Source organism: Cnephaeus nilssonii (assembly GCF_951640355.1).
Source record: "Cnephaeus nilssonii genome assembly, chromosome: 1".
Classification (NCBI taxonomy): Eukaryota; Metazoa; Chordata; class Mammalia; order Chiroptera; family Vespertilionidae; genus Cnephaeus; species Cnephaeus nilssonii.
Genome location: NC_137072.1, coordinates 72,795,841 through 72,820,540, shown reverse-complemented (window position 1 = coordinate 72,820,540; position 24,700 = coordinate 72,795,841). Strand labels below are relative to the sequence as shown.

At 35.2% G+C, this 24,700-nt stretch overlaps 1 protein-coding gene across 6 annotated transcripts in view; it reads right to left on the bottom strand.

Annotated features, from left to right (window-relative positions):
* Nucleotides 1–24,700, bottom strand: part of ANKRD17 (ankyrin repeat domain 17) — a 163,751-nt gene that overhangs the window by 61,759 nt on the left and 77,292 nt on the right. For 2 of the 6 annotated variants that reach the window (XM_079767840.1, XM_079767842.1), the window contains exons 5-16: nt 24,448–24,595; nt 23,028–23,261; nt 20,190–20,284; nt 17,881–18,118; nt 15,753–15,944; nt 15,259–15,368; nt 11,205–11,292; nt 9,970–10,097; nt 9,605–9,748; nt 9,084–9,186; nt 6,943–7,689; nt 2,532–2,680 (exon numbers count right to left, since the gene is read on the bottom strand). In XM_079767840.1, the coding sequence (XP_079623966.1) occupies nt 2,532–2,680; nt 6,943–7,689; nt 9,084–9,186; nt 9,605–9,748; nt 9,970–10,097; nt 11,205–11,292; nt 15,259–15,368; nt 15,753–15,944; nt 17,881–18,118; nt 20,190–20,284; nt 23,028–23,261; nt 24,448–24,595 (2,376 nt within the window). The remainder of the gene's footprint in view (nt 1–2,531; nt 2,681–6,942; nt 7,690–9,083; nt 9,187–9,604; nt 9,749–9,969; nt 10,098–11,204; nt 11,293–15,258; nt 15,369–15,752; nt 15,945–17,880; nt 18,119–20,189; nt 20,285–23,027; nt 23,262–24,447; nt 24,596–24,700) is intronic. The other 4 variants (XM_079767843.1, XM_079767845.1, XM_079767841.1 and 1 more) reach the window with 3 other exon arrangements.

Sequence of the window (24,700 nt, the reverse complement as noted above, 5' to 3'; positions counted from 1 at the left end):
TTGATCCCTGGTGAGGCAGCAGATAGATGTTTCTCTCTCATCAATGTTTCTAATTATCTATCTCTCTCCTCTCCTATCTCTCTAAAAATCAATAAAAACGTATTTTAAAAAACATAACCTCAGGAGTAAAAGAAATTGGAGGAAAATAATACAAATTCAATACCAAGTTCAATCCAACACTATCAATATTAAAAGTAAGCCATTATTGCCGAAACCGGTGTGGCTCAGTGGATAGAGCGTAGGCCTGCGGACTGAAGGGTCCCGGGTTCGATTCCGGTCAAGGGCATGTACCTTGGTTGTGGGCACATCCCCAGTAGGGGGCGTGCAGGAGGCAGCTGATGGATGTGTCTAACTATCTCTCTCCCTTCCTCTCTGTAAAAAATCAATTAAAAAAATATATATATATTTTAAAATACATTTTTTTAAAAAAAGCCATTATAGTTCAAGTAAATGTCTCATATTTTTAAAGAAGGCTGTATAGTATGTTATGTAAGAAGGTTGTCTTTGAAGTCAAACTGACCTAAGTATGACCCCCAGCCCCGTTACTTAGCTAAATTAAGTGATTGTAAGCAAAATGAATAATCTCTTAGCCTCAGTTTCTTCATCAGGGAAATGAGTATTTAAGAGCAGCTACCTCCCTTCAGCCATCAACCTATGAACCAGGAGGTCATGGTTTGATTCCTAGTCAGGGCATATGCCTGAGTTGGGGGCTCGATCCCCAGTGTGGGGTGTGCAGGAGGCAGCCAATCAATGATTCTCTCTCATCACTGATGTTTCTATCTCTCCCTCTCTCTTCCACTCTGAAATCAATAAAAAATATATATATTAAAAAAACAAGAGTTGCCCTAACCGGTGTGGCTCAGTGGATAGAGCATCGGCCTGCGGACTGAAGGGTCCCAGGTTCGATTCCGGTCAAGGGCATGTACCTTGGTTGCGGGCACATCCCCAGTAGGGGGTGTGCAGGAGGCAGCTGATCGATGTTTCTCTCTCATCGATGTTTCTAACTCTCTATCCCTCTCCCTTCCTCTCTGTAAAAAATCAATAAAATATACATTTAAAAAAAAACAAAAAAAACAAGAGTAGATACCTTGTATATGCAGTCTGAAGATTAGATAACTCCTTAAAAACATTCCCTGACAATTTTAAGTGCTAAAAAATAAAAGTTAAAACAACAGAAAATAGAAAATAAACATTTGGGAAGCAAGTAAGAATGGAACTGAAATTCCTTTTCACAGTATTACCAAGAAGCATTTTAATGACAAGCTATATATTTTTATATCACAACAGTTTATTGTTTATTTTTTTAAATCTTTGTTGTTGTAAGTTATTACGTATGTCCCCTTTTACCCCTATTGACCTCTTCCAGTCTGCCCCTGCCCCCAACAAGCTGTATTTTAAATAGGTTAAGAGTGCATGTTCTTAATGGTCCAATAACACACATACATACATCCTGAAATTCAAGTTTAATAAAAACTAATCATTTATAAAACAAGGTTTAATCATGTACAACTTCACCCCCAATACACATTCAATCAAAATATAAAACTAAATTAACTGTAAACATTTCTCAGTCCTAAAGTAGGCCATATACCCTTACCTTGCTCAACTGTTTTCTAAGCTAGATCTCTTAGCATTTCTTTAGAATAAAACACAGCTATCCTCTCCTCTCTAACCTCACCTTGCCTTGAGATTCCATAGTAAACTACCTTTTTTAAGAACTGGGTTTGTTTGTTCGTTTGTTTTTTACTTAACAGTGTTCAACACACACACACACACACACACACAAACTCACTACATGTCAGTCAGCAAGATCACAATTTTCAAAGATGATATACATGTAACATTTTTTTTACTATTTTATTTTTAATTTCTCCCCCCACACTATTTATCCCCACTATGCCTTCTTCCACTTCCACTCACCCTCTGCCCCTGCCAGCACCACCCTCAATCTTTTCTTTTATATGCAATCCATTATGAATTTTAAAGCATATCTTTTCATTTAAGAGTAGAAAAAAACACACACACACAAATCTTAAGTTATTTCTTTCTATATCCTCTGTAAACTGAAGTGTTTTAAAAGGATTATTTGATGACCTTAGAAATTAGACCATCACATAATTATTAGTAATAATCCATATTTGATGTTTTTAATTTTTTTCTATCTTTTTTAAAAATTTATTTTATTGATTTTTTACAGAGAGGAAGGGAGAGGGATAGAATGTTAGAAACATTGATGAGAGAGAAACATTGATCAGTTGCCTCCTGCACACCTCTTACTGGGGATGTGCCCGCAACCAAGGTACATGCCCTTGACCAGAATCGAACCTGGGACCTTTCAGTCCGCAGGCCGAAGCTCTATCCACTGAGCCAAACTGATTAGGGCTGTTTTTATTTTTATTTTTTAATGTAGATTCTAATTTATTTCGAATTGTGGCTCAAGTCTCTGCCCAGAGACAAAGCATTCTAGGATCATTTAAATCACTGATTAATGTGTCTAATGAAGATATATATTTCCATCATTTGAAGCTTACCTGTGCATCAATATCAATGGCAGGGTAGATAGGAAGCATGGCTGAAGGAGAGATGATGGGACTTGGAGTTGGAGTCTGAGGTTGGGAAATGGAAGCAGCAATACTGTGGGTAGGAGTGTTTGACATTGCAGATGCTCTTCCACTGACTGCTGTTGAACAAAATAACTGCACTTAATAAGGATAAAACATTGTTAGGTAATAGTAAGAAATAATTATTGGAAAATATCTATAGACTTCTTAAAAAAACCAAAATGACTAGAGGTAGACTGCCACAGTACTAGTAACTCATTATCCTGGTTATTTCTGACTTTGGACAACAGTCCAAAATTATAATGTATACTGAGAGTAACCCATTTTCTAATTAATCATCTGAAAAACAAATTCCTCTCTTATGGTATGTAATCATAAAAGCTTAATTCAAAATAACCCTGAAAATAAAAATATTTTTACGAATGTAAATTAAATATAAATGCAAATGGATTAAGTTGTCCATTATACTTTCCTAGTCAGAAAAGGAATAAAAGGTAAAATAGTCATGTTCAGAAGGAGAAGAATGTAATTTTTACTTGACAATTCCACACCTTATATTCTATAACTAATATAAGTAATATCACTGTTTGGGAGAACCTTGCTATCCAATCATTTAAAATGCTTCCTACTATTTAACTGCAGTCAGGGGGATAATTATATTCTGAATTGTAGTCCTTACTACGACAGCATAGTCAAACATAAAAATTTGATCCTCACACAGAAATACAGTTTCTCACATGTAGAAGTATTCTGAGGGGATAAAATGTCCACCAATCAATCCAGCAATCACACTGACTTATAAGGACAAAATTAAAAGATTAGGGTAGAAATAAATGTATGCACGCACACAAACATCCTTCAGATACAGATTATTGTTAGTTCTTCTAAGTATAATTTCACATGATATTTTCACAAAAATATGCAAATTGAGAGGGGCTAATTTAATTAGGTCAGTACTTGATGTGGGAGAATTCCAAAGGTGGTGGCTGTTAAGGGTACTTTATTCCTGCATCGACTCACTTCTGGAGTCGATATGTGAACACCAATCCTTTTTTCCCCTATTAAAAATGCTACAGCACTAAAGTTTGGGCATTAATCTTTGAATGATCAACAGTAGTGTAGATTTATGTTACCAACTTAGTTACCAACTACATCAGACAGAAAACAATCATGATACACAACTGGATCTGAAACCAGGCAAGAGGTTATAATCCCACCAAAAACAAAACTAAAATTGATCTCATAACAATTATAAACATGATTGTCAATTAAGAAATCTATTTTACAAAAAATCCTTAGTTCAGGCACAAACATGTACTATACATTATAGTAACACACATTCTCAAATTACACATTTTTTAAGTCCACTTAAAAGCCAAAGGAAAAACAAAGAAGGGAACAAAACAAAACAAATCAAATCAAAACACAAAACACTGTTTGAAGCCTTATGGAATCAGATCAATAGAAAAAGGCTTATACTAATATACTTAATTGATCATCTAATGACCTTGATATTATTACTCCATATTGATAGCTTGTACATTAATTTTTAAAAAAATCAAGATAATTTAAATGTACATGTTCTATTTCAAAAATATAAAATTTATGGCTCTTACATTTCAATTGGAATAAGTTCCTTAAAGAACATACTTTAAGTTTTCTTATTTTTGGTCAAATTATTATTATCACCTCATCTAAGAGGAGATAGGAAAAAAACAATTCCCTCATTTTCATTTCCTTATTTAAAACTAAATAATTGCCTGTCATTCATCCATTCTCTATAGTTAAAATAATTATAAATATGTAGGTATGTGAAGAAACTCTGGTACAGATCTTTACATGTGGGACTTTACATTTAGGGTTAGATTTTAGATAGGGAGACAAGATGTTTAGAAAATTTTTAATATCAGGTAAGAAAAGAGGGAACCTGAGAGCACAGCAAAGGTAAGGTACTAAGACTAGTTAAACAGAGAACGGATTTTGCTTTGGCAAGTACGTAGGGCAGGGAAGACAGAATTTGGCCACCCAAGTACTAGAGAAAAAGATACTGAACCTTGTAAAAGCAGTCTAATAAATGGTCATAAGGGAAAAAGAACAGAGTTTTATGCTGAATGAAGGACTACTGAGCCTAATGAGGTTGTAAGATATTAAGAAACCCAAAGAAACACAAAATGGTCATTAGTCAACTGAAAGAACAAGTACTACCACAAAACTTTAAAGATTGCAGAAATGATTGCAGGAGTATATATGCATGTGCACATGCATGACAGGGATAGGTTTCACGTAGGTAGCTGGGCTTTTAAACCTGTTCTTCCTTCTGCCATTTCTTCTATCCCTATGCAAATAAGCATAATAAAGAAGTAAAGTATTTTCATAATATGACAAGTATTTGTCATATATCCTGAAAAGTTATGTGCTTAAAATTTTTTTTTATATTTAAAAATCTGGAACACATAGGCAGAATCTAATGTTTTTGGTAAAAAAAAAAATCAACAGAAAAACTATGTTACAAACCTCAAATAATTCTGATCAGCACAAACACCATACAACCAGCTGACAACCAGGGGCTAATTTAATTAGGTCAGTACTTGATGTGGGAGAACTCCAAAGGTGGTGGCAGTTAAGGGTATTTTATTCCTGCATCGACTCACTTCTGGAGTCGATATGTGAACACCAATCCTTTTTCCCCCTATTAAAAATGCTATAGCACTAAAGTTTGGGCATTAATCTTTGAATGATCAACAGTAGTGTAGATGTTGATCATAGTCTGACAACTATGCCCAAGAACATCAGGTAAATTCTGGTGGCACATAAAAAAATATTAAATATTCTTTGATATAGAATGTCCATTCTTCATTTAATTGGAAAAGTAACACTTAACTCTATACATTCATTGGTAGATCAACTGACATAACAGAACACCACTATGATCTAGATTAATGGCTAAGGAAGTAATTATCAAATTTGGAATTGGGGCTACTGTGCTCCAATTTTCATAAAATACCTAATCCCTTTAAATTGTATTCCCAATTATTATAACCAGCTAATGATGATTAGTAGTAATTTTCAAATCTATAGAAAAATTAAATTCTTATCAAGAGAAACTTTACAATTCTTAATGATTAATACCATTTCCCCCCAAGATAATTATTATACCCTATAAGACTAGCAGAGACTTTCATTCCGTATATTACTATTGATGTGATATTAAAAGGGAACTGGGAAACTTTAGAGCATATTTTAAGTATACAAAATCTGTCTCATTAGCTGGTTTCTTAGTTTCTGAATGTTAGCTAAATATGTCAACACTATACAATTTAGTTTATTCTTTTAAAAGGTCAACGTTAAATTACATAGAATCTCACCATAATATGTAATGCTACTAAATATAATTTCAAAATCAGAAAAATTCATGTCTTTTAAAGTACAGACCAAAGAGTAAAAATAGGGGGAAAGAACTATTTAACTCTTTGTTTTTCCCTTTTCCTTCTTCTTCAAATTTTCTTTTTCATTAATTTTTAATGAAGAAAATGATCTGTCTCAGTATAACATTCTTATGGTTTATAATCCTGTAAAATGTCATTGCACTAGTTTACAGAATTTATGAAAAAGTAGGTACCAAAAACGGAAACCATTAAAACAACCTTCTAAAATATTTCTTGCCAATGAAACTATAATGAAATAAAATTTCTCTGACTACACATTTTCTTTCTTCTCTGATTACACATTTAAAGAGATATTTATGATACTGTGAGGGAACCCGACCATACCTTCCCATAATACAATTAGAAAGAGACTACACATTAACATTCACAGGGGATAAAATCACTGACATACAGTACAATCAAACCCTATTTGGTTTGGTATGTTATTATTGTTGTAAAGGTGTTTTAACTTTTTTTTTTTTAATATCCATCAGGTTTGAAGTCTGATCCATTAGGATATAAAGTATTTCTGTTTACAAATAAGCTTCCTGATATCCTACTAAGTTTTGCACTTCAACTTCTATCAATTTCCCAGTTTATCGGTGTGAATACAGAAGCAAAAAATATAAAATTCAATTTTAGTATTCTGAACTTAAAGAGAAAAAACAAAAACGAAAACCAGAGATCAAACATCAACCCCACTCCTGAAAAACCTAGATTCCCAGCCTACTCAGCTAAGACAGAGTTTCAGTCACTTGTATTGAACGAGCTAATCTTTAATTTGACCTGTATCCATTTGAAAACTTCTGAGATTGAACTAATATTTCTAACGATATACATGGGTCAAGAGTCCAAAAATAGTTCTCAAGTTGGGCAATGGCAAAAAATTGTGGCACACTCTTACTCGCCTTAAGCAAATCATATTTTGATACCTGCTCATAACAATATAAACCCACCTGCCATGATGTCATCCAGCGTGTCATTGAGGGTCTGAGCAGGGCTGGCTACCATTAACCCTTGCTGTGTTTCTGTCAGAATTCCTTGCCCCAGCCCTGCCAACTGTGCTTGGCCCAGTACTGGCTGTCCAACTATTACTCCTTGCAGTTCGGTAAGATTTGCGATGGACCCTGGAGGCAATGGACCTGCCGCCAGAGGCAAAGCTTGAGGCATGGCCAGAGGCTGGATTGGTGCAAAACCCATCTGAGCAGCAGTCTGCTGGGGATCATCTTGAAGCAAAACGGGATCCACTTGCTGTAATCGTGCATAGTCTCCTTCGGAAAGCTGTTCTCCAAGAGGAGTTAGTAATCCCAGATGTTGGCAAGATTGTTGCTGCTGCTGCTGAAGTTGAATTCTTTGAGCTTTAACCTCTAGATACTGCTTTTTTAGCTGCTGCTGAGTTTTCAGTTGTAACTCTCGTTCTACTTTCTGTAGTTCCTCCAAAATCTTTTGTTTCTTCTGAATTTGCTCCTCCCTTGTTTTGTTCAGCTCCTCGATCTTCTCCTTAGTAAGTTGATCAGCATGAGCCAGTTCCAAGGACTGCAGCTGTGCATTCTTTTCTATGGCTTCTTTTATCCTCTGTTCCAGTTCTGTTAACTTTCCCTGAGCCTCTTCTACAATGCTCTCTGGAGACTGATTGGTGATGTAACCCTGTACATCCTGGCTGTTTGCTGGCAAATGGCTGCTGGACTTTTGTTTAGAAGCAGCTGTGTAAAAAAGAAACCCCCTCAGAAGTGCACATGAATGGCATCCTCATTACAGAGTTACTGTTGGGAGGTTTAGTGCCAACAGTTATGCACCAAGTTATCATAGCCATAGAAGGTGAAAATGCACTGTGTTAAGGAGTTAAAAACAAATTCACCTTCTTTATCATAAACATAAAATGTATGTATTTTATGTGCTAGAGTCATCTTTGGAAAATTAATTTCAGAATTTTTAAAGTATCACATGGCTAAAATTAGACAATAGAGGAATGCAGGTTTGTGATATCTAAGGGTGTAATTAAAGTAAAATATACGGCTATGTGTAATCTGGTCATGATGTAAAAATTTATCAGAAGAATAAAAAAATAATGCTAAACTATTAAGATGTAGGGAAAATTTAGACCTCTAAGTCAAGGTTTTTCCACATTTAATAGTTGTGCCTTACACACACACATACACACAAAGAGTACCCAAACCACTGAGAGGTGCCAGGAAATTAAAATCCAACTAAAATATGTCTTTGTTGGGGCCTACCATCTTCAAGACTGATAAAATCAAGACATAAATTCACATATTCCCACAGCTACCTGGCCAGTAGAGAATTGGGATTCAGTTTCTCTGGAAGAAAAGATGTTGGACTACACCATCCACTGTATCTTCTGATAGCCAGATGAAAAAACAGACCTGGCTACAGGTACAGCAATCAGTATTGGTAATAGTGATTGGAAAGAGCTGGTGAAAATACTTAGAATTCTTGTTGGTAAAATAATATGGGTAACCAAAAACCAAAAATTAAAACCACATTGGTTCTTCAGATAAAACTCTTTAAAAAGAAAAACTGATTAAAACTAGTAGCTGTAAGGTTTTGGGACATAACTTATGAACATGCATGGTGTAACATCCACAAGTCAAATATGGACCTCCAGAATTCTAGGGAAACAAACAAGCATATCTGAAGTAACTTTGAGTTATTGGTTGAGAAAAGTTATTCCAGATATGAAATATATACCAGTTATAAAATAAATTTTAATCTAATTTTTTAATTTCATGCTTCATATCACTACAGAAATTTAATTTTACAAAAAAAACATTAATCAACTAATACCCAGCCTAACATTTTGACATGGATAGAAATGACCAGTTATTAGAGGAAATCATGGATAATCAGAATTGCATCAAAGATGAACATCTGAATCTCTCTTGCTAATACTTCTAATTCTAGCACAAGTTGGTGCTATTAATTATCTTCTCTTGCAATAAGCTTTTTTCATTGGTAAAAATTTTTTTAATTATGCCAATAAAATGCAATTTTATGCAAAAATAATTTTAAATGGCTAGGCTTTTGCAATCTTATCATTTTTACCTCAACATGTTAAGTCTTTAGAAGTATAACTGACCTTTATTCCTGATGGGAAGTGTAGTGGCAACATTGGCAGGTGGTTTATCAGGCTCCTGAGGGGGGACAACCATGGGCAGTGCTTGAACTGGTACACGAGGAGCCTAAGACAAAGGAAAGTAATTATGTTTCTGCTTTTCCTATACACTTCATTAAATAATATGCTTTAAATGAACAATAAGTTACAAAGACTTATTCAAAATATTTTTTCTTTCTTTTTTCAAAATATTTTTAATATGGCTTTATTCTCAGACAATAACATATTTACTTAAAATATGTTGATACCCAATTATTTTTCATGACATTTATGAACTTTAACTTCAAATGTTTATTCTGGCTATAAGAGAGAAAAACTATCAACCTAGAATCTGCATATTATACCAGATATTCATTAGCCACTTCAAGTACATCTACAAAGAGAACTACCTATCACAACAAAAAATAATCTAGTTTAAACTGAAACTCTGAGCAATAGGGGAATAAAGAAGATATAATATAAAGTGCTTTCGTTTTCAGTCTTACCCTATTCAAATCGTGGGATGGGGGGGTTAACTGAGTGACATCTGGTGGAGGGGCTGAAAGCAAGTTATTAGGATAGTCCAAAAGATAGCAAACAACACTTGTATGGCCACCTTTTGCTGCTTCTATCAACATAGTCGAGCCATCCTAAAAGAGTAGATATGGAAGGGAAAAGAAACATTTTTTAAAACAAGTTAATTTATAGAACTATTTAAGGAAGATAAAGCCAAAAGTCCAGGACACAATAAAATCATAGATTTAGTAAATGAATACACTAAGAATGCCATTATAAATGCAACTTGTAGATATTTTCTAGTATTCAAGAATAAAGAATCCACAGTGCTACCTGAAACATATGAGTTACATACTTTTAAACGATGAGTAGGATCTGCCCCATGAGCCAAAAGTAGTTCCACCACAGCCAGATGACCCCCTGCGCAAGCCAGGGACAATACAGTATGGTCATTATTAGCTGTAGTTCTATTCACATTTGCTCCTGAAACAGACAAGTCACCGAAAATCATATTATTAGTGTGTGGTTTCTTAAATTATGGTAAATTTCAAAATCATAAAGTAAAGAGAACAGTATAATAAAGCCCCATATAGCCATTACCCAGCTTCAATGTTTATAAATAAATGGCCAATCTCATTTCACATATACATCAATTCTCCTCTGCCATCTTGAATATTCTAAAATAAATCCCAGACAAACGTGATACGATTTCATTTATAAACACTTCAGTATGTGCCAGAAGATAATAAAAGAACATACTATTAACATAATCAGTTTTTAAAAATTAAGAAATGAAATTTTATTTACATTTTAAGTTATTCAGTAGAGAAGTGGATGAAAAACCAAGGGATAGCTAAGTGTGTAGAGAATGAACATGACATAGAAAGTAATAATATCATCTTTTTCCAATGGGAATATCTGAGAATGAAAACAAGTATTCGTCTTGGATTTGAAGCATTGTGCTAAGCAATGTGGAAAATGGAAATAAAATAGCAGAAAAAAGCTGAAGTCGGATTCATTAAAATTAAGCAAAGAAGAGAGTATACTGAATATGTAAATAATTCCATTTTTGAAAAAACTATGGTATAGACATCCATCACAAGTGTTCAAATAATTGAATCACAAGATATTTCTGATTTTTTGTCTTTAAGTATAAACAATTACAAACTGTACATTTCTTTAATATTTTTTGGTAAACTGCCTTTTTAATTGTGTAAAGTCTTTCTATATACAGTCTTCCTCTTTTTTTTACCAAGTTAATCAGTGGCATAAATATAAAAATCCAGATTTCAAGATATATTATTACATGAACAGAACAGACTTTACTAGTAAGTTATCTAAACCCCTAAAGTATTACATAGAGAAATTTTTAATTTTTATAAAAGTGTTTCTTGACAAAGGTAATATTCATCATTCATAGTTTGGACCTATTCTATGTATTGCAGGATGTTTATCAAATACCCACTCACAAAATCTCAGCACACCAAAAAAAATGTCCTTTATCCCTTAATCTTTAAATACCTGAGTGCAGGGATAGACACCTTTGATTTAAAAACAAAACAAACAAAAACTATTTTTACACAAACCTACCTTTACTAATTAAGAACTGAACAGTACAAACATGACCGGCTCTTGCAGCTTTCATTAAAGGAGTTCTTCCACCTTCAGATTCATGCTCCTATTTAAAAAAACACATACTTAATTGATATTTAATTGCTAGTGAACAGTTATTCTTTCTCATGATAGACTAATTTCTGAATCTAAATATATTAAACATCATTCTTCGAAGGAAATTAAGAAATACATATTTCAATTTAAGAAATCTAACTTTAGAAACATGTCCTATGGAAATAATTTAAGAACTAGAGATATATTCATGTGATTGTGATGTCCTCGTTTAAATCCATCTGGGTAATTTTTCCTTCTTTCTCTACAAAAAGAATTGTGAAACCTGAACAGTGAATGGCACTCTAGCATAGCCCTCTAGAAACGATCATTATTAGCATTAATCATCCACTCCAAGTGATTTTTGTTTCATAAGTTTTTATCCTATCTGTATGAACTTCTGTAAGTACATCTCTCTCTTTGACTTTCCATTATCTCTACTTTACCTTATACAAAAACAAAAGGCTAGGGAACTTAACTCTACAATCATCCTTCCTATATAATAAAGAGATAATATGCAAATTGACCGTCAATCCAACACACAAGATGGCTGCCCCCATGTGGTCAAAGATGGCCGCCCCCATGTGGATACAAGATGGCCGCCACAAGATGGCCGGCAGGGGAGGGCAGTTGGGAGAGACCAGTCCTGCAAGGGAGGGCAGTTAGGGGTAACCGGGCTGTAGAAATCCCTTTTCCACATCCCGCGTGGTCCAGGGTTCCGGTTCAGGGTTCAAGTTCTGGAGAAGGGCCGCACACAAATGAAAGGAGACTTGAAGAAATTCAATTTGGCGAAATGGGGGGCCAGGCGGTGGTCCAACTCTAGTGGGAGAACTACCACTGCTCTGGCCCTGCCATCCCTTTTATTGAGGCTTTGGGGAAAACATCTTAGCCAGGATAAACAGAAATTTACATGGGAAAAACAAAGGTGGAGGCTGCTTCAGCTAACAATGTCTCAACTAAAGAGTGAGTGGTTAGAGCAATTAAGGTTGTTGACCAGCCTTCCTGGCTTCCTGTCAACATCTCTCTTTTAGTGAAACTGATTTGTTTCCGGCACCAGGCCGACAGAGGAGGGCAGTTGGGGGCAACCAGCCCTGCAGGGGAGGACAGTTGGGGGGGGGGGGGAGGGATCAGGCCAGCAGGGGAGGGCAGTTGGGGGGGACCAGGCCGGCAGGGGAGGGCTGTTGGGGGGGGGACCAGGCCTGCAGGGGAGGGCTGTTGGGGGGGACCAGGACTGCAGGGGAGGGCAGTTGGGGGGGACCAGGCCTGCAGGGGAGGGCAGTTAGGGGCGACCCAGGCTGGCAAAGGAGGGCAATTAGGGGTACCTGGCCCTGTGGGCGACTAGGCCTACAGGGGAGGACAGTTAAGGGCGACCAGGCCTGCAGGGGAAGGCAGTTGGGGGGGGGGGGGGGCAGGCCCACAGGGGAGGGCAGTTGGGGGTGTGGGGGGGCCAGGCCGGCAGGGGAGGGCAGTTAGGCATTGATCAGGCTGCAGGGGAGCGGTTAGGGGGTGATCAGGCTGGCAGGCAGGCGAGCGGTTGGGAGCCAGCAGTCCTGCATTGTGACTGGGATCGGGCCTAAACGGGCAGTCGTACATCCCTCAAGGGGTCCCAGATTGGAGAGGATACAGGCTGGGCTGAAGAACACCCCACCACCCCTGTGTATGAATTTCATGTACCGGACCTCTAGTAGATTATAAGATATTACTAGAGATTTCTAGATTTCAAAAGGATGGAGACTATTGCATCCTTGTGATTGCTGGGTAATTGAGAATGCTACAGGAAACGTTTTCAGATCTTAGAATATACAGGTTTGAGAAAAATACCTTTGATAAAGTTTTTTATTTTTTTATTTTAAAATATGATTTTATTGATGTCAGAGAGAAGAAGGGAGAGGGTGAGAAACATCAATGAGAATATAAAGTATTTTATATATGTACTAGAGGCCCGGTGCAAGACATTTGTGCACTGGGGGAGAGAAGGGCGATCCCTCAGCCCAGCCTGAATCCTTTCGCAGTTTGGGACCCCTCGGGGGATGTCCAATTGCCAGCTTAGGGCCGCTCCCCGCTGGCAGTGGGACATCCCCTGAGGGGTCCTTAGTGCTGCTGAGGAGGCAGGAGACTACAGCTGCGCTTGCCAGCCGTGAGCCCAGCTTCTGGCTGAGCGGCACTCCCCTTGTGGGAGTGCACTGATCACCAGGGGGCAGCTCCTTTGAACATCTGCCCCCTGGTGGTCAGTGCACGTCATAGCGACCGGTTGTTTCATCGTTCAGTCGATTTGCATATTACCCTTTTATTATATAGGATTTTTAAGACTCACATCTGATGAACAACCTTTGGGTTTTCTCTTAAGCCATATATTAGGTTATTCCAATTGCAATGAACTAAGCCAGTGGTCGGCAAACTCATTAGTCAACAGAGCCAAATATCAACAGTACAACGATGGAAATTTCTTTTGAGAGCCAAATTTTTTAAACTTAAACTTCTTCTAACACCACTTTTTCAAAATAGACTCGCACAGGCCATGGTATTTTGTGGAAGAGCCATACTCAAGGGGCCAAAGAGCCGCATGTGGCTCGTGAGCCGCAGTTTGCCGACCACGGGACTAAGCAATATTACATTGCTGCATGTTTCATAGCCCTGTGGTAAATATTGAAAATATAGTTCCTAACTGAAGAAGCTCAAATTCTAATAAGAAAGTAATATACACACAACTAATTAGAATATAATGTGTTACAAGTGTTCTAAGAGTTCTACCAACACATGCAGAGCTGAAAGAGAACAAAATAATAATCTAATTCAACCCTCTCCTTTCAAGGAGAAGTTAAATCAAGTTTGCAAAACTAATTACGGAGGAGCCCATTTTAGCCTGTACGAGAATTTGTCATAAACTATGAACTTCTTCAGGAAAACTCATTTATTTGTTAATATCAATCCCAAGAACATATGAGAGCATGTATTTTAATTGAAACTAATACCACCTTTTCATGTCTCACTTCTAGCCTCTCATAGGCTAAATTGAAGACTAGTTACTTTCACCACGCACATCTGCTTTATGCTTCTCTACCTCCAAAGCTATACCCATCCTATACTATTTCTTCCAACTAGAATGTCTCTTTTGTCACAACATTGCCATATCTACCTTTCTTAATTTTACCCAGCCCCAAATATAATCTCAGATGACTTCTTTAGCTCTCCCGACCTTGTTTACTCTCTGTAATTTCTCTATTACATCTCTTTATAATCTTAATTATGACCTCAATATTTAATCCTTCTTTAAAAAAATATATGTATATATACTTTTTTTTTTATTGATTTCAGAGAGGAAGGGAGAGGGAGAGATAGAAACATCAATGAGAGAGAATCATTGATAGGCTGCCTCCTGCATGCGCCCTACTGGGAATCGAGTCCGTAACCCAGGCATGTGCCCTTGACTGGAATCGAATCTGGGACCCTTCAGTCCACAGGCTAGTGCTCTAACCGCTGAGCCAAACCAGCTAGGGCTTTCATCCTTCTTACTAATTAAAAATTATTTGAGGGAAAATATTCTTTATTAAATATACATCTTTTAAATTTCTTTTATTTAATAATGCTTTGAATAGTGTAAGAACAATTTATTTTCTAAGTTCAGTGAAATACCTCTAAACCATATTTGCCTTTTTATACCAAATCAGAAAAGCTTCTAAAAATAGTTAAATATCTAAGAGAAAATAATTTTGTACTAATATATCGAACACATGTTTTTCCCTTTTTTGTGTGTGTGGAGAATGAGGGGTAGTAGATCATATAGTCCTGCTAACAAGGAAAATACTAATGGACACCAAACAGTGTAGAAAGAAAAAACATGTCTAAATGAGATAATTATGGTAAAAAAGCTAACATAAAATCAGAAATAAATACCTTTTGTCTATATTCTCCATAAAATTTTAAATTAATTTTTTGTATTAGTTTTAAATATTAGGATTTAAAATGTGACATAGCTTACCAGATCTGCTCCTGCCTGAAGCAACACATCTGCTACATCAGTATGACCATTTTCACAGGCATATGTTAGTGCTGTATCCCCTGTTGCTGTTGTTGCATGCACATTAGCTCCTGTAACAGTATTACACAATACATAGACTTAATAAAACAATCGTAAGATATAAATGAGGACACAGAAATTTCTTCCAGATAAGCCATATTTCCTCTAATTAGACAAAGTATCTTTATTCATTTCTAGAAAACAGAGAATATTGTCAGCATCTTTACAAGCAAAACAAACAAACAAACAAACAAAAAAATCACTGCTAGAAATTTAAGTTGCAGATACCTTAAACAGCAATAAGGTAATATTTATTCAGAATACACACAAATATTATCACATCATTTTCCACACACATATTAGTGTACCATAAGATCAGAAAAATTATTTGCATTATAACATTTTTACTTAAATAAATCATGTAAAAAACTCCTCCCAAATGCAAAAATGCCTACCTGCTGCTAATAAGTATTTAACTAACTCCAAATGACCCTCTTGAGCAGCTTCCATTAAGGGGGTAGAACACCCTAGTTCTATATCAGCTCCTGCCTTAATTAGAAAGTCTGCCACTTCCAGAAAGCCTCCACAGCAAGCCAGAGTCAAGGCAGTTTCTTGAGTTTCTTCTGTCTGTGCATTGATATTTGCTCCTAAAATAAGTATTTAAAGAAAGTCATTAACTTATTCCAGAGATAAGCAAAACATGTTTATTTCCTAATGAACTATAGTTTAAAAATGAACATTTACATTACTTTATTAAATAATAAAGTGCCTCTCCCTTACTCTGAGAAGCAGTTAAAAATAAACTATCAAAACCATATCCACTAGTGGATATTTGATGTACATAGCTGAAGCAAGCTTTATTCAGCCAGAAGGTACAAATCAGGTGCAATATTCAAAGCATTCTACATATTATTAGCTCCATTTTACACCTAAGAAAATTGAGGTTAATTAATTTGTCCAAGGTCACAACATTATCATTATCACTATTACCACCATCACCACAGCTAACACTTAACAGGTACTATATGATAAATAGTGTGTGTGTGTGTGTGTGTGTGTGTGTGTGTGTGTGTGTGTACCGTACTTTCCGGCATATAAGACGACTGGGCGTATAAGATTTTCCTGGGTTAAAAAGTCATTTTATACGCCAGAAAATACGGTATATTGGACTATATTGATGGGATTAGATATAATGGATTAGATATATTGGACTACCGTATTTTCCGGCGTATAAGACGACTTTTTAACCCAGGAAATCTTATACGCCCAGTCGTCTTATACGCTGGAAAATACGGAATATATATCTATCTATATCTATCTATATCTATATCTATATCTAGATATAGATATAGATAGATATAGATATATATAGATATTTTTTTTCCCTCACAAAAAACCCTAAAGATGACAAAATTAAGGCACAGGTTAGAAAGTTGCCTAAGTAACAAAATTGACAAGCAGTGGAGTTGTGATTCAAACCTAAAAAGTCTGCTCAAACTATGTTTTTAAATTTCTAGTCAATATTACCTCTCAATAAAAAGGTTTTAATAAAATGTGCCATTCCTCTTAAATTTGTCCAAACAAAAACCTTACTATTAAAATGTATATAAAAATTAGACTAAAAGTATGGATAGAGATGGGAGATTACTCTAAACCAGTGGTTCTCAACCTTTTTAATGCCGCGACCCTTTAATACAGTTCCTCATGTTGTGGTGATCCCCAACCATAAAATTATTTTCGTTGCTACTTCATAAATGTAATTTTGCTACTGTTAATGAATTGTAATGTAAATATCTGTGTTTTCTGATGATCTTAGGCTCTACAGCAGCGGTTCTCAACCTGTGGGTCACGACCCACAGGTTGAGAACCACTAGCAGGGTTAAGGTATCTTAATACAATAAAGTAACTCTTTTATTTTTCCCAAGAGAAGTCCACGTGTACTGGGCTCTTCGATACTTTTGTATATGCGCATTCTAGCATTTTTATCAAGTTAATTTTTATGGCAGGATTTCTCATACTTTTCATGAAACAATAGATATATGAAATATTAACAGGTATCCTACCCCAAGAGAAATTTTCTTATATTAGCTTGAGAAGTACCCCACCTCCACTTCTCTATTGTGAGTTTTGGTTTTTTTATTTCTTTTAATCACCTGAGGATATGTTTTTATTGATTTTAGAGAGGGAGAGAAACATCCATGTGTAAGAGAAACACTGATTGGCTGCCTCCTATAAAGGGATTGAACCTGCAACCTGGGTATGTTCCCTGACCAGGAATTGAACCTGAGACCTTTTGGTGTATAGGACACCGCTCCAACCAACTGAGCCACACTGGACAGAGCCAGTTCTCTGTTTTTATAAACACAGCATTCAATGACTCTGAAAGCTTTATATTTAAAAAGTCTATTTGATTTTGTTGAGCATAGTATAGAAGCCATTTTCAAAGCAAATATTTTATCATTTGTTTTTGTGACAATCCTCATTTCAAATCTATTAGAAAGATGAAATACTGAATTTAATTTTATAAAATTGTAATTTACATTTTGCACATTTATGCTTTAGTGTCTTAATAGGAATGGTTACCTTGGCCTAGCAGTAATGCCACCATTTCTTCATGTCCTTCACGAGCTGCTTCCATCAATGGTGTATAACCTTCATCATTGACCTCTTCCAGGCTAGCTCCTCTTTCAATAAGTAAGGCCGCAAGTTCCACATGCCCACCACATGCAGCCAATGTCAATGGTGACTCAAATGAATCTGCAGGCATGTTCACTTGGGCACCACTGTCAAGAAGTAACCTAGCAACTTCAACATGGCCATCCTAATTACAATGCAATTAAAAAATTAAATCAGCACCATTAAAGAAGCTTTAAATATGAATATTTCTCATTTATTATATAAATGAAACTTACTGATCTCCATTCAAATAAAAATTAATCTATACTTAACAGTTGAGTAAGCAAGTATTATTAAGACCTATCTATATTTCTTCAGTATAGAGTAGGAAACAGAGATTGAGGATATAAAACATGCAGGAAAATGATGTATTCAATCAAAAAGTTTATTAACCATTAGGGGGAAAAACCAGTAAGCACATGAAACAAGAGACTACTATAAGATAATATCAACACTGCATGGTATAAACTTGAATGCTAAAAGGATAAAGATTAGAAAGCGAAAATTGGATTTTTTGTAGAAACCTTAAGAACAAGCAATCTTTAGATTAGGTAAAGAAAAATGCAATACTGTTAGGAGTGGGACAATTGTGCATGTGTTAGGGGAAGGGGAACACAATATGCATATGGGTACTTCCTTTGTTGTTCAACATTCAAATGCCAAAGAAAATTAAGAAAAAGAAAAAAAAGAAGTGCTCTCTGATTATCTTCTGTCCCCTTTACCATAGGTTTCCTAACTATTAGCAACTCCAAGGTTCCTCTTTCCATTACTTTTGTTTCCTTTGATATACTTTTACCTCAGAGGCATTTCGTCTTTTTTTTTTTTAATGTCATACTCATTTTTGCCTCCGTGTTTGCCATATGATACCACTTTAATGTCTTATTACTAAGGTTACTTTGGTGTTCCTCCAGCTCAGAATTTTCTCCCTCCATAGTCAAGTCCTACATTGCCTGGCCCCTACTAATATCTTTCACCTACTTAATAACACTTCCAGTGCCTACTGGTTAGATCTATAGAACATTCCATTTTAATTTCTTAATCTATTTATGGGTTGTTTCTTTAGTGGGAGTGGCAGATGTTTTAAGTTCCTTATCATGAGGATATTATTGATGTGTTTTACACATATTATCTTATTTAATCTTCATAACAACCCCAAAGAAAGGTATTATTTCCCATCATAGAAAATAAGGAACTCAAAAGCTTTGGAGAAAACTTATGTTTGTTTAAAAGAATAATTCACTAAAGCAAACACTGGCATGGCAATAAAAACAACAACAAACAACAAAAAAACACACAAAGATAACTCAGGTCTTAAATGGCTACCTAATATTTTTAAATTAGTAATTAAAAGTTAACATCCTTTTAATAATCATTCTCTGAAGGGAAGTTGAGAACAGAAACTTCAAATTCATTTGAAGCCTTTATCTATCTTGGGCATCTTTTTCTCATCAATCTGTCTATAATGTCACTTTGATCCATTTTTGTGCCACAAATCATAGACTGAGATACAGAAGTTTAAGAGTACTATTATTACCCATCCCTACGTACAAACTCTAAAAGAGTTCTTACAAAAGGAACTCAGGGCCCAGAAAAACCATGATAGAGAGGGAAAAATATAACACAAATAATAGTCTAATTTCAAATTTCTCATAAATAAAATTACTGGTTTCATGAACATGTTATGATTAGTAATATGTATATACTCTGTGAATTATATTCTCCTCTTTAATATCTTTGATCAACCTTCTTAAAAGTCACTTTTAACTTGTACGCATATATGCATAACCCATGGACACAGACAATAGTGTGGTGAAGGCTTGGGGCGGGGGTGGGCTAGAAGGGATCAATGGGGGGGGGGGGGGAACATATATAAAACTTTCATCAATAAAGATTTAAAAGCAAAATAAAAGATAAATAAATAAATGCAAAAACTACAAAAAGAAGTCGTTTTGTGCCAACCACATAAAACCAGTATAGTTATGTGAGCCTAAGAAAATGAAGGTAATGCTGAAAAGCTTCAGAAAGCACTTCTAATAGAAGTCAATGTTGTATAACTGGCTCTGAAAACTATTGATAATTCAAGACAGCTGAGGTTCTGTTCCATAATAAGTCTATAATAACAGAAATTTTGAGCCCAAGAAAAAGACACTCAATGTACATTATATATTATTTATATAAAATATATAAATATATTTCATGTATTTCACCAATCTTACCATGCAAGCCTCCATTAGAGCAGTGTGCATTTCATCTGTTTTATGCTCTTGATCTGCGCCTGCTTCCAAAAGAAATCGCACCATCTCTAGGTGTCCTAGACCAAAAGTGTATTAAGATAACTTAAAAATCTTATTCCAAAAATGTATGACAAATTATATTTTAATAAGTTTTATTTAAATTATAGCAATACATTATCAAGTCAGCTACAAGTTATCCTCAACAGCTGAATACAACTTATACCAGTGATCTTTGGTGTTCTACTCCTTACCCCATTGCCCTACCACTGTTGCTACTAGCATCCTTGCAGCAGATGGTCAAAGATGCCATTAAAATCCAACACCCAGAATACCCCCTCTACAACCTTTTAAGAGCCCAGGCATGCTATAGTTATTTTATTTATGGTGTGGAATAAATTAACTATCATGAACTAGCAGCCTAGGGTGATTATAATCCTTGAAGTTATTTCTATGAGGAAATGTGTTTTAAACTTAAATAACTAAAACTTTTTAGGAACAACCTGCATATACATTGAGAACTGCATACATAATAATATTCTTGAAATAACAGCATTTATTCAATATTTATTCATTCTTTTATTATTTTTGTTAATCCTCACCCAAGGATATTTTTCCTTTCTTTGAGAGAGAGTAGAAGGGAGGGTTAGAGAGAGTGGAAGGGAGAGAGAGAAACATCTATATGAGAGACACATCGATTGGTTGCCTCCTGCACACATCCTGGGTGCATCGAGCCTGCAACTGAGGTATGTGCCCTTGACAGTAATCGAACCTGGGACCCTTCAGTCCCAGGCCGAGCTCTATCCACTGAGCCAAACCGGCCAGTGCTATTCAGTTATTTAGATATAAACATACTATACCCCACACACGTACACATATTTATGTAGTCTCAAATAAACCATATGCTTCAGATAAAGACAACACGTAAGTAGTTATAAAGACAAATTTTAGAAATTACTTCAGATATAATAAATAGAAAAATTAATAATTTCCCCCCCAAATTATTTGGAATGAGCTTCAGTCAATTTTCAATCAACTGGAACTAGAGAGCAGTGGATGGTTGAATCACATATAAACAATTTAAACAAAACTAACTTGCCAAAACTGGTTTGGCTCAGTGGATAGAGCGTCAGCCTGCGGACTGAAAGGTCCCAGGTTCGATTCCGGTCAAGGGCATGTACCTTGGTTGCGGTCACATCCCCAGTAGGGGGTGTGCAAGAGGCAGCTGATCGATGTTTCTCTCTCATCGATGTTTCTAACTCTCTAGATCTCTCCCTTCCTCTCTGTAAAAAAATCAATAAAATATATTAAAAAAAAAGAAAAAAGAAAAAACTAACTTTGGTGACTAAGTGCAATATCTGCCACATCTTGTTTTTGCTATCTTTTCTATATATAGCCCATCTCAATGCTCTTCTGGCTAGCTGGGACTTAGTAGTAAAACACAACCAGGTTCAAAAAGTATTTGTGAAAAGGGCAGCGAGCCACCCAACCAGCCTGCTTAATTTTTCTCCTCCCAGAAGAATGGCCTCTGCCTAATTACCCAACAGAATTGGGGAACTAATGGATCTCAGCTGTGCTTCCTAATCCCCCTATATCTGAAAATTTGTTACCACCAGGTAATCAAAAACACTTTAGATAGACTATATTTTCATATTTAACTTCTATTTTAGTCATTTATGTATCTAAGCATTATCTTAACCATATTTTAAAGAAAATTATTCCAGAAGAACTCACACAATCTTGGGCACTCTGAAACAGAATGAAACAAAACACCAGGGCCAGGAGTAGGGTGAGGCAACAAAGTCCTGAGTACAAAATTTAAGGAGGTATTCACTCAAACGCTTGGGTAAGTGAAGATTCAGCCACTGGAAGTATCTCCTTAAACTTTATTTTCACCTTGCAAGAGCTTTTTCTTGATGCCTCAAAGTCAAGAATTCATCATTTATTTTATGAAACAAGCATGGCATAGCTGTAGATATGGAGCAATGAATTGAATGGCTATGCAGACATCAAATTTCACGAAATTTGCTTTTTTAAAGTTTTAATTTATAGTCATTTATCTGTCATAAAGGTGAAGTTTGAAAAATATCTGCTTCCGTGGGCTGTCTTTTTAGAATGCAGAATCTAGAGCATTGCTAGTTGAAGACTAAAGCATCTTTTCAAACAATTGTGTTGCCATCCCAAGAGTATTTTTCTATATTATCAATATTTTCAGTTGGTTTACATCACTTAAAATATTATGAACCTCCTTTGTACAGCTATATATGGGGAGGCATTCTCAATCTCAACCAGCTCCTACTTCTAACTTTACTAAATGATACTCTAAAATTGTTCTTCTGAATTCAAACTCCCTTCATACCACTTCTCATTCTTCTTCTCATATCTCCTCCTTTTTCTTCAATTTTTCTCTTTTCTTCTTGGTATCATAAGAAATACCTTAAGTACCTTCTTATTAGGTCATTCTAGCTACTTTTATTATGTTTTCTTTTAAACTCACAGACTGAATACTTCTGGTTTCAATAGAATTCTTTTGTTTGAACCAGGAAAAATATTCTAACATGCAACACTATTTAAAAGTGCTATTAAAATTAAATGACTTTCTGATAAAGTAACTAGAATAGTCATTCTTTATTGATAATACTAAGTCTATATTTTTTAAAAAGTTTACTTTTTAGACTTTTACTTCAAAAGACTTTAAACACTTACCAATTAATTACATGCTATACACCATTACATTTTAATTTTACTTTTTATTTTAATTAAAAAAACACAAACTGTTTACATTTAAAACTTTAAAAAATATATATATTTTATATACTGTACCTTTATAACAAGCTAATGTAAGGGCACTCTCTTTAAATTCATTGGAATGCGTATTAATGCCAGCCCCATTTTCTAGCAGCAATCTGGCTACTTCCACATGTCCAGCACTTCCAGCTTCCATAAGAGGAGTGTGACCATTTTCATTGTGGTCCTCAATACTAGCACCGGATTCCAAGAGCACCTTTACAACATCTACATAGCCTCCAGCACAAGCATATGTAAGTGCTGTATTGCCTATTTTAGTGAGAACAAAAAGACATTAACATAAAATACTAAAATAAAACAATCTAATTAAGCATAAAAAAGAAACTGAAATGGGAGACTATAGCCTTTATACACTGAGTGGCCAGATTATTATGATCTCTGAAGGCATAATAATCTGGCCACTCAGTGTAAATTTAGATAATATACTTATATATAACTCTGTTCCTTACTGCATTTTATCTTACTGAAATCAACTTTCTACTCTTTCCATTTAAATTCAGGGTCAAATACATGTGGAAAATCAGATACATTCCACAATGATTGTAGATTTATAAAAAAACTGAGCAATTCTGAAACTAACTTTTCAGATAAGAAATAGGTTATGTCCATTCTAACTTTAATCAGAGAAATGTTTCACAAGCTTTATTTTCTGGGATTTTAATTATTCATCATCTATAGACACACCTCATACCATTCTTTTAATCATACATATTTGTTTTCTCTACAATTTCAATTATCAGTTAACCGATGAAAGTTCAAGTAATTTAAAAAATATTTTTTCTCCCATATTAAGGGGGGGGGGGGGAGATAAAAAACCAACTTTCTGGGTAAAATAAGAATTTCTAAAATCCCTTCAAACCAGAATCTGTAGATCTTAAAAATTATTTAGTATTTAAGTTTTGAAAATCTTACATGAAAAAAATGCATGAAATATATTTTCATATGATTTTAGAACTTTTATACAATTTCATCTATGTCCAAATTTAAAAGGAAAAAAATTTAGACTAAAATTATGTCCCTTGTGGGACACAATGTTTTCATATACTCTCTTTTTCTATAGACCACAATTTAGTAAGAGTAGGCAATGAAAAGACCTGCCTTTTATTCAGTACCTCCATATCTTCTCTTACCTTCTCCCCAAAAAATAGGAAACCTGGTTTTGCAAGTCAGAGCTCACACCTCTCCTTTTCCAAGAGAGCCCCTTCTAACTGGGCCAGTGGTTAATTTTAAAGAACATTAAAAGGCCAAGTAACTGACCTTATATACAAAATATCATTCAAAATATAGTATATATACTTTACATCAAATGCACAGACTTACGCAAACATGCAGTGCTTGTAAGAGAATTGCAAAAGCATCACTAATGCTGACTTTATGTTAAGTAATTATTACCAAAGGGTATTAAAATTTAACAAAACTAAAAAATACACATAACCTGTTGAAGACTGTGCATTGACGTCGGCTTTATGAGCTAGCAACAACTTCACAATTTTGACATGTCCTCCATTAGCAGCAGCCATTAAAGGCGTAATGTCACCTTTGATTCCCCTATCTTCCACATTTGCATGCATCGCCAACAAAACCTTATGGGAAAAAAAGGTTTAGAAAATAATTTCATTAAAAAATTTGAACATGTTATTACTTAAATAGAAGAGCCAATAAACACAAAATGTAGCTAACAAAACTAT